This window comes from Fringilla coelebs (assembly GCF_963513975.1).
Source record: "Fringilla coelebs genome assembly, chromosome: 27".
Taxonomy (NCBI): Eukaryota; Metazoa; Chordata; class Aves; order Passeriformes; family Fringillidae; genus Fringilla; species Fringilla coelebs.
This window is the reverse complement of record NC_140053.1, coordinates 5685468-5696493: the sequence shown is the minus strand read 5'-3', so window position 1 is coordinate 5696493 and position 11026 is coordinate 5685468. Positions and strand designations below refer to the sequence as shown.

General features: G+C 51.8%; 1 protein-coding gene across 1 annotated transcript in view; it reads left to right on the top strand.

Moving 5' to 3' along the window:
* LOC311163387 (acid-sensing ion channel 2) overlaps positions 1–7991 on the top strand; it is a gene marked incomplete at its 5' end in the record, with an annotated part of 448288 nt that extends 440297 nt beyond the window's left edge. Inside the window, 6 exons of the mRNA XM_084222224.1 lie at positions 312–368; positions 856–1009; positions 1852–1943; positions 3804–3883; positions 6029–6097; positions 7633–7991. Coding sequence (XP_084078350.1) covers positions 312–368; positions 856–1009; positions 1852–1943; positions 3804–3883; positions 6029–6097; positions 7633–7734 — 554 coding nt within the window. The 3' untranslated portion in view covers positions 7735–7991. The remainder of the gene's footprint in view (positions 1–311; positions 369–855; positions 1010–1851; positions 1944–3803; positions 3884–6028; positions 6098–7632) is intronic.
* Positions 7992–11026: the final 3035 nt, after the last annotated feature.

The following is an 11026-nucleotide window of genomic DNA, read 5'->3' as shown; positions in this document are numbered from 1 at the left end:
ATGCCCAGGGTGGGATTGTTGGGGTGTCTGGGCACGGACAGGGGTGGGACTGGATGATCCTGGGCGTCCCTTCCAGCCCAGGATATTCCAGGATTCACTGTGAAATAAGGCCAAGCCATGGAAGAGAGATCTGGGTCGGGTTAAGGTTGGAAAAGGCTTCTGGGATGATCAGACCCCACCTGGGTGCTGTTCCCAGCAGCTCCTGCAGGACAAGGCCCCTGTGGTGGGCAGAGCTGGGGACAGCCGGGGTCACCTGCCTGCAGGGGGGTCCCTGGGTGTCCCCCTGTGATGGCTTTGTCCTGTCCCTGCAGGGGATGCTCCCTTCTGCACCCCGGAGCAGTACAAGGAATGCGCAGAGCCCGCGCTCAGTGAGTACCAGAGCCCTGATCCAGGGAGGGAATGTTCATGGAATTCCAGCGGCTGGGGTCCTCCTGGCTGGCAGGAACAGGGGATTGCAGCCTGGAGAGGGGCTGGGATTAGCCCCAGGTTGCTGGGAAGTGCTGGATGCACGCTGGGATGAAGTTTCTCCTGGTTCTCCATGGGGCCAAGGGCTCCTTGAGCACAGAAACCCTCGGGATCAGGGGAGCCCCCCTGGGGCTGGGTTTGGGGGGAGGGACCCATTCCAAGCCTGGATTTAGGGATTCAGCCACGAGTTCTCCGAGCTGTTGTTAATGACAGTGTCACCTCCAGCAAGAGGCCTCTCCAAGGGGGTGAGAACTGGGATGAACTGGGAGAGAAATGTGCAGAGTGAGAAATGTCCCCTTGGCCCCTGTGTGGGAGGGATGACCCCTGCTCCTGCCCTGCTCCTGCCCTGCTCCGTGGGACCCCGTGTGCTCCATGCCTGCCCCCCTGCAGGTCTCCTGGCAGAGAAGGACAGCAATTACTGCATCTGCAGGACCCCCTGTAACCTCACCAGGTACAACAAGGAGCTCTCCATGGTCAAGATCCCCAGCAAGACCTCGGCCAAGTACCTGGAGAAGAAGTTCAACAAGTCGGAAAAATACATCTCGTGAGTGGGGAGGACCTGAATTCCTTTGGATTTTGGGTGGGAAATGTCTGAGAAATGCCCAGTCCTGGCCAATCCATCCCCAGCACAGGGATGTCCTCCAGGGAAGAGCAGAGGGAAAACCTGGGAGAGATGAGGCTGATTTCTTCTCAGTAGATTTCTTCTCTGAGTTCCTTCCCAAGGATTGTCCTCATGCGAATCCTCCAGTCCCACCAAAAAAAGTGCAAGGTTTCCCAGTTTTACTGGTCCTGTTGGAGATTGGTATCTCTGGGCTGAGCTCCCCAGGCCATGGAGCTCTCCCAGCCCTGGGCATGTGATTGCTGTGTGTGGGAAGTGAGAGTTCTTCCAGATCCCTTGGATTCTCTTCCCAGAATCATGGAATGGTTTGGGTGGGAAGGGACCTTAAACCCACCCAGTGCCACCCCTGCCATGGCAGGGACACCTCCCACTGCCCCAGGCTGCTCCAGCCCCAGTGTCCAGCCTGGCCTTGGACACTGCCAGGGATCCAGGGGCAGCCCCAGCTGCTCTGGGCACCCTGTGCCAGGGCCTGCCCACCCTCACAATCAGGAATTGCCATCCAAGAGAAGAGTTCCCATCAAAGTGAGATCCAGGATCCTGACGAGTTCTGGGGAAACCTTTCCCAGGTGCTCCAAAGGCTCCCAGAGCCCTCAGGGTGCCCTGAGCTCCTGGTCTGCACCAGCTCCAAGTTCTGTGGGTTCTGAGAACCCCAGAGAGAGGAACAATCCATACCAAGGGGAATAAAGCCCCAAAATCCCATTTTTCCCTTATCCCAGAGGGTTGAGCCACCAGTGGCTCCTGGGCTGATGTTTTTCCTGTTCCCACAGAGAGAATATTCTCGTGCTGGACATTTTTTTTGAAGCACTCAACTATGAGACCATTGAGCAGAAGAAAGCCTATGAAGTGGCAGCCTTACTTGGTAAGGGGGGACTGGGACCAGTTTGGGGTTTCTACTGGTCTGGGAGGGACAGAGAGAGGCTGGGAGGGATCCACAGCCTTGAAACCCACAGCAAGGCCCCATGTCTGCTTTCCTCACCCCACCACGGCATCCCAGGGATGTCCCCATGGATGCTCTGTGTGTTCATGGAAGGTTCTGGAGCTGCTCCATGCCTGCCTCCTCCCTTTTTTGGAGATTTGGGGCTGGGTGGGTGCTGGGTGCCCTCTGTGGTGCAGGGTGTGGAGGACATCCCAAAACCATCTCACATCACCTATTCCCAGCTCCAAATCCATCCTTTCCAGCTGAGCCTGAGCTCTTGGCCTTTGGATGCCTCATGAAGGAGCTGAGGGAGACCCATGGAAGGTTCTGCTCCATCCCTGCCTGCTCCCACTTTTGGGAGATTGTGGGGCTGGGTGCTCTCTGTGCTACCCCCTGGGCAGTGTGTGGAGGACGTCCCAAAATCACATCTCCATCACCTCTTCCCTGCTCCAAATCCATCCTTTCCAGCAGGAGGTGGAGGAGACCCATGGAAGGTTCTGGAGCTGCTTCACGCCTGCTTGCTTCCAGCTCCCATTTTTGGAGATTTGGGGTTGGGTGGGTGTGGGGGACATCCCAAAACCTCCCCATCACCTCTTCCCTGCTCCAATTCCACCTTTTCAGCCTTTGGATGCCTCATGGAAGAGCTGCAGGAGACCCTGAGCTGCTCAGCCCCAAATCAGCTCCAGCTGTGGGGTCCCAGCTGCAGATTTGGGGTTGTCCCCATCGGGTTTGGGGTGGGGCTGAGCCCTCCCTCAGCCCTCCAGCCTCCCTGGATCCCTCTGGAGTGCTGGGGGTGCTCAGCCCCTTGGGAAGCTGGAGCTGGGTCACCCCTGGGGCACAGAGGTGTCCCCATGTCACCCCACATGGCTGGCCCTGCCAAATGCCCCCTCAGGAGCCCTTCTGCACCTCCTGGGGCTTTTCCAGGAATTCCAGGCAGGAAGAGGAGGCTGCTGGAGCCTCTCTGACCCAAACCCTGTTTGCACCTCATAGGACCCTCATTCCCAGGGCTCCGGAGCTTCAGGAACTGCCTCATCCCAGGATCTTTTTCCCAGGCTCAAAGCCCCCGGGTGAATCCCCCTGTGTAAACCCAGAACACTCCTGGGATCATTCAGGGTTCTCTCCTTGATCCCAAACTTCTGCCCTCTTTCCTCTCTCCGTGTCTCATGGACACCCCTGGAAAAGGCCCCTCCCCCCCACCCATGGGTGCCTTTGCCCTGGGGGTCCATCCAGGGCTGTTCTCCAGCAAAATCCATGGGATTTGCTTCCCTGAGCACCACGTCCCAGTCACCTTCCCAGCAGATTCCTGGGAATCTCCTCTCCTCAGGTTCTTCCTCCACCCCAGGACACTCAAGCAGAGGCCAGGAGATGCTTCCCAAAAAACCTAGGGCAGCAGGGTGGGAGCAGGGATTTGATTCCCATGGGGTGGGAGAGCTGCCCATGGCCGTGGGTTCCATGTGTCCCAACCCAGGCTGGGGACAAGCCCCATCCCAGGCAAGGGAATCCCTTCCCACTTTTTGCCAGGCTGGGGTTTCTCCTTGGCTCCAGAGCCATTCATTCTTCCCAGCACCCTGCCCAGAGTGGGAATTGGGATTCCTGGGATGCAGCCTGGAGGATTCCAGGCTCCATTAGCAGGAAAACCATTTTGGGGGTGTCCATTTGGGGGTCAGCCCCATTCCCAGGACACCACCGATGCCATTGCAGACCCTGCTGCTCCGGGGGGAATTGTCCCCAATTTTGGAGGATGGCAGCTCCCAGGCAGGGCCCAGCAGTGCCTGGGAGCCCTCACGGTGCTGTCCCCTGCAGGTGACATTGGTGGCCAGATGGGGCTGTTCATCGGGGCCAGCATCCTCACCATCCTGGAGCTCTTTGACTACCTGTATGAGGTAAGGCCTTCCAGCCCAGGACATCCCACCCTGCAGCCCCCCAGCCCAGGACATCCCACCCTGCAGCCCCCCAGCCCAGGAGATCCCACCCTGCAGCCCCCCAGCCCAGGACATCCCACCCTGGAGACCCTCAGCCCTGGTTTTGCCACTCCTGGTGCCCCTCCTCCCCAGATTTGCCACTCCTGATGACCCCTCATCCCTGGATTTGCCATTTCTGGTGCCCCTCATCCCTGGATTTGCCCCTCATCCTTGGATTTTCCACTTCTGGTCCTCCTCATCCCTGGATTTCTGATGTCTCTCATCCCCAGATTTGCCTTTCCTGCCCCTCATCCCCAGATTTCCCATCCTGGCGCCCCTCATCCCTGGATTTGGCGTTCCTGATTCCCCTCATCCCTGGATTTTCCTTTCCCTGGGGATCTCAGAGCCCCCCCCCAAATCCTGTATTTCCAACCTGCCTCATCCAGCTCTCACACAGCCCCAGCTCAGGGTGGGAACAGGGAGTTTTATTGCCATGGGGTGGGGGAGTTGCCAATTTTATTTATTGTTGTCCATTTGATTTAATGAGTCCCAATCCAGGCTGGGGACACGTCCTGTTCCAGGGAAGGGAACCCCACAATCCCAGCTCTGAACTCACTTCAAATCCTCTCATTTTCTTTTTTTTTAAATGTATTTTTATATTTCCAGACAATTGCCCCCATCCTAATCCTTCCTGGACAGCTCCAGCATTGGTGCCATTAACCAGGAATAAAAAATATGAAAAAATTCCAGGCTTAAAGCTCAGAGATCAACAAAAGCTAAGCCTGAGTTTAGAGCTCGGCCTGGATACCCAAATATTTCATTACATTTGCCTTTTCCTGGATTTCTTGGGGATTTTTCTTAGGTAGACCATAAGAAACCTCACAAATTTGGGGTTATCCTCTCTGTTTTCCTTCTTTCTTCGACACCTGCTGATAAAATTTGTCAAATGTGGGGGGTTTTGCTCTGCTTTTTTTTTTTCTTTTTCTTTGGATTTAAAATTTATTTTGTCCCCTCAAAGAAGCTCCCTGGGGATGCCCCAGCAAGGGAATTTTCACAACCCCGTATATTTAACCCTCACCAGCCAGGAAAAAAGTAATTAAATACCTTAAAATTTTAAAAAAATCCATAGTTTTTCCCCTCTGCTCGGAGTTTTACATAGGAGGGGTCAACACCTCAAAAAATTGAGTTTTCATCTAAAATATTTAGACATTCTGGGAATGACAGCAACCAGATACATTTTTTTTTTTTTCATGGATTGGCCAAATCTGGGGGAAATATTGAACCTAAAGAGGCTTTTTTGTGATCTTCTGATGAGCTCTGTCCTACTGGTCCCAAATTCCCACCACACTTCCCTGCACAACCAGGATCTGCATTCCTTAGGAACTGACCCATTTTTTTGGGTTTCAGCTTTCTTCATGTTGGTTTTATTTCTCTTTTCTCCCAGTGGGAGCTTTCCAGTAAAACACTTCCCAAGTTTTATGGGATTTCCCTGGAAGCCAAATCCTGCAGCAGCAGGAAGATGAGGGGCCTGGGAAGGGAAATGGAGCTTTCCCTGAACCTCAAAAGTGTCCCAAAAATGAAATTTTTATGAGTTTTATTCCTTGTAAGAGAACCCTGGAATGGTTTGGATGGAAGGGACCTTAAGGATCACTGAATTCCCACCCCTGCCATGGCAGGGACACCTCCCACTGTCCCAGGCTGCTCCAGCCCCAGTGTCCAGCCTGGCCTTGGGCACTGCCAGGGATCCAGGGGCAGCCCCAGCTGCTCTGGGCACCCTGTGCCAGGGCCTGCCCACCCTGCCAGGGAACAATTCCCATTCCCAATCTCCCATCCAGCCCTGCCCTCTGGCAGTGGGAGCCATTCCCTGGCTCCTGTCCCTCCATCCTTGTCCCCAGTCCCTCTCCAGCTCTCCTGGAGCCCCTTCAGGCCCTGGCAGGGCTCTGAGCTCTCCCTGGAGCTGCTCCTCTCCAGCTGAGCACCCCCAGCTCTCCCAGCCTTTCCATGGCTCAGCCCTTGGGGCTCCCTCCTTCTCCCAGCCCTTTGGAATGCAGCCCCAAACCCAGCCCCGCCGTGCTCCCCACCCCTGCAGCCTCTGCCCACCCTAACCCTGGCTCCCTCTTCTTGCAGCTGATCAAGGAGAAGTTATTGGACCTTCTTGGAAAAGAGGAAGAGGATGGGAGCCATGAGGAGAACGTGGTAAGGAGAGGAGGGCTGACACAGGGGTCTCCTCCAGCCAGGTCCAGTGAGCTCCTGGAGATTCATATCACACCTGAGATAGCTCAGCCACCTCAGATGGCATAAAGTCAGCAGGATGGCTTCTGTGGTAGTGTTGGGAACAGAAAAAGTTTTAATAAAAGGCAAAATAACAAAGCTCTTACAGAGAAAAACTGAGCCAGGGCGAGAGGTCCTTGCTCCTGGTAAAACACCTCACAAAAGCCATTATTGTCTTTGTTCTCTTCTTTTTCTAGTGAATTACCTAGGTGGGACCTTTTGGCCTCTGTCCAATTGCCCATCCTTGAGTTGGAGGTGAAGTCCCCAAGGTCCTGTGAGGTGTCTTTTCACCTAATTGAGGAGAGAGACCTCTGGGCTTTTTTCCTTTTTAAGGAGACAAAGGATAATTTGGTCACTGTCAACAGGGGACACATTCTTACAAAGGGGAAATGCCCTGGGGATGCTGGAGCTCTTCCCACGTGTGTCAGGTTATTAAAATTATAATTGGAGATGCCTCTGCCCCAATCAAGCTGCAAATGGAACCGGATGCCAGTGAAAATAGTCTGGGGTTTAGAAAAACTTAAGAAGAAAAGGGCGACACAATTCCCAACAATCATGGCATTTAACAGTCACATCATTTATCATGGCCATTAAATGATTATACAGGTGCGGTTTTGCATGATCCAGTGGAGCCTAACATTTTCCCAGGGCCTCCCTCTTGTATTTGCAGGGTTCCCAGACAAAGGCAGGAATGATGCATCTGACTCCATGTTCTTGAAGGCTAATTTATTATTTTATATTATATTATATAATAATATATTACACACACACACATATATATAATTATTTTATATTATATAAATATATATTCTATTATATAAATTATATTATATATTATATAATATATATAATTATAATATATATTATATAATATATATAATTATAATATATTATATTATATTATATTATATTATATATTATATATTATATATTATATGATATATTATATATGAATTATATATTATATTATATTATATTATATAAATTATATGATATTATATATAATAATTTATTATTTTATATTATATTATATAAAATAATACTATACTAAAGAATACTTACTAAATAATAAATAATAATAAATAATACTATACTAAAGGATACTTACTGAATGCTGAAAGGATAATAATGAGAACTCGTGACTCTTTCTAGAGCCCTGACACAGCTGGGCCCTGATTGGCCAAAGAGTGAAAACAACTCACAGAAACCCAATGAAACAATCTCCAAACTGACTCTAAAGCATCAAAACACAGGAGAAGCAAATGAGACAATATTGTTTTCCTTTTTCTCTGAGGCTTCTCAGCTTCCCAGGAGAAAAACCCTGGGCAAGGGGATTTTTCAGACACCTGCCAGGCCCAGCCTTTTTCCAGCTCCTCTGAATACCCCATGATTTTATGATTTTAGAAACATTTGATCCTGTACTATCAGTGGGATAACCATTCCCTGCTTTTCCATGGCAGAGCACCTGTGATCCAGTGCCAAACCACTCGGAGAGCCTGAGCCACACTGTGACCGTGCCCCTGCAGGCGCCGCTGGGGACGCTGGAGGAAATCGCCTGCTGACCCCTCCCCACCACAGTGCCCATCCCGAGGAAGGAAAACTGCACAGGGAAAACAGGGACCCAGCTCAGGTTTGCACTGGGGGGGGGGAAAAATAGATGGAAAAAAAAAATACTGGGAAAAAATACTGGAAAAAAAAACTGAAAAAAAATTATTAAAAAAATCTATTAAAAAATAAAAAAAAAAAAAAAGAAGAAGAAAAACTCGCTATGCATTAAAAGAATATAAAAATAATATAAAAATATAAATTCTAAATATACTCTGCCCAAAGTGAGAGGCGCCTTGGACCTGACTCCTGTTGTCCTTTCCTCCTGGGGGTTTGGCTCCAACCTGGGAAGCAGCTCCCAGGCTGGGAGAGCTGGGAATGTTCAGCTGGAAAAGGGAATCTCAGAGAAGAGAGACCTCAGAGCCCCTTCCAATGCCTAAAGGGGCTCCAAGAGAGCTGGAGAGGGATTTTGCACACGGGATGGAGGGCCAGGACACTTTTTGGGATTGTCCAAGCCTGAGCAGCAGCAGCAGCAAATCCCAAAGGAAGCATCCCAAATATCCCGAGCACTGCATGCCAGGGCTTTTCCTGGCTCCAGGATTCCTCAGCTGCCTCTCTCAGCTCTGTTCCTCTTTGCAGTCCCTGGGTTTCAGTGCCAGAAGGAGCATCCCAGAATTCTCCATTCCCAGCGCCGTAGCTGAGAGTTTTAGAATAAAGAGATCCCAAAGTCGGCGCTCCCGGATTCTTCCCCCGGCCACATCCTCTGGGTGAGGTTGGGCTGAATCCCGAGCTCAGCCCAAGGTGAGCATCCCTGGAGAGGAGCCACAGGGATCCCTATGGATCATCCCAGCCCTGCTGTGCCTGCAGAGTCCGGGAGCAGTGGGTGGGGTTGGGTTCGTTCATTTCTTTAATTTCTGGGGGGAATTTGTGGAATTTCCTTCTTCTCCCATTCATGGATTCTGTGCTTTCTCCTCGTTCTCCTGACTGATATTAAAGCTGGTCTTGTGGAAATGGCCAGGCTGTGTCATTCCTGCCTTGCCATCGTTGCCAGTGGGAGGGCAGATCCCAGGAAAAGCCTTCCCAGGGCTCTTCCTCATCCCTTACCCCTCCTTCTCCTCTCCCACCAGTTCCTCACACAGCTCCAGAGGGGGTGGGAGTGGTGCCATGGCCCTGTTCAGCTGCATCCCTGTCTCCCCTGGGATGGGGATCTCCAGGATGTGCTGGGATCTCTGGGGTGTTCTGGGATCTCTTTGCTGACAGAGGTGTTGGAAACCCCTCCATGATGTTTTGGGATTGTTCAGCCTGGAGAGGAGAAGCTTTGGGGGGACCTCATTGAGGCCTTCCAGTGCCTGAAAGGAGCCTGGAAAAAGCATGGACAGGGACTGGGGACAGAGGGACAGAGGGACAGGCCCCAGGGAATGGCTCCCACTGCTGAGGGCAGGGCTGGATGGGAGATTGGGAATGGGAATTGTTCCCTGGCAGGGTGGGCAGCCCTGGCACAGGGTGCCCAGAGCAGCTGGGGCTGCCCCTGGATCCCTGGCAGTGCCCAAGGCCAGGCTGGACACTGGGGCTGGAGCAGCCTGGGACAGTGGGAGGGGTCCCTGCCATGGCAGGGGTGGGAATTCAATGATCTTCAGGCTCCTTCCAACCCAAGCCAGTCCCGGATTCTGGGATTCCAACTCTTCCTTTACTGATCCACTTTAACTGGCTCCAAAGTGTAACAAGAAAATCCATTTCCATCCAAGTGCATCCCAAAATGTGTCAGCAGTGGCTTCACCCCTGGATCCAGGCACTGAGGGGCTGCTCTGCTGCATCTCCAGCACTGTGAGAGACCTGGGGATTTTAAGAAACACCCTCAGGGAGAGATGAGGGTTTGAGGGGCCTGGAAAAGGGCCCTGAGCCCTGATGGAGAGGGATGGGAGGAGATTTCAATTCCAAACCTCATCAGGATTAAGGGTTCCTTTTCCAGAAAAAAACAGATATTAAAAATCAGGAAAATCTGTGAGGATTATTTGGGATTCAGGAGAAGAAACAACCAAAGTTCAAACTCCCAGCACAGCCCCAGCTCTGCTGAGGGCCCCAGGATTTTCCAGGGAAAAGGGAAGCTCCATTATTTGCAGTAATTAACCCCATGCTGGCTTGGAGCACGTTCCAAGGAAAAGAGAAAAGAGTGGAAAAGGCACTAGTAGGTCCATCCCACCCCTGTTTGCTGTTGGATGGAGCAGAGAGCAGGGATGGGCACCAACCATCAGCTCCCAAAAACCCCAAAATCCTGATGGAAAAATGAATAAAGAATCCCCACGGGAGATGGAAATCCTGTGGACAAGGTGGGAAAATCCAAAGTGGGATTGACTGCGGGGGTTTGGCTGAGCTGCAGCTCAGGAAATTCAACCTCAACCACAAATCCATCAAACAAAGCTGGAATTGCCACCCCAAGGGATAATCTCCTTGGAGCTCCACAGGGATGGACCACTGGGTCTTCCCTGCTGGGCAGCAGGGCCCCAGGGCTGGAAAAATGACAAAAATCCCATGGGAATGCTTCAGGAGGAAAAGCAGGAGCAGAAGCAGCTCTGAGAAAGGATTTCTGAAGTGCAGCTGCGTTTTTGGGGAATGGGAGAGCTCATCTTGGTATGGAGAGGGCTGGAGCCCAGGCCAGAGCACATTCCTGGGATTTGTGGCCCAGCCACCACATTCCTGACCAGCTCCCACAGCTGTGTTCCCACAAGGAGCAGGAAAACACCCAGGAAATGCTCTGGGAGTCACCTCTACCCACTCAAGGTCACCCAAGCACCTCTCCCTATTCCTTCGTTCCCAGCATCCAGAGGCTCCTCTGTCCCACAGGATCCTCCAAGGACCAGCACTTCATCATTCCCAGGAATCACCAACTGTGAAGGACATTCCATGGTCCATTCTCCCTGCTCCTCCCCCGAGCCTGCAGCAAGGACAGCAATTAGAGACAATTAACAGGAATTTTTAGCAGGAAAATTGTCCTTGTTTTGTGTCAATTTGGGTGGGAAGAGCCCAATCCCAATCACAGTCCCAATCCCAACACCAAACCCAATCCCAACCCCAATCCCAATTCCAACCCAGTCTCAATCCCAATCCCAACCCCAAACCCAACCCCAGTCCCAACCCCAACCCCATCCTGATGGGAATTCTTGTGATGGTTCCTCTCCCACCCGTGGTGGTTTCTGGAGGTTTTGTTGCCTTCTCCCCTGCAAGAGCTCAGTGATGATCCATTAGCTCATGGAAATTCTGGGAGCCACAGTTCCTGTTTCCGTGGCTGGGTCTGAACACATCCCTGTTAAC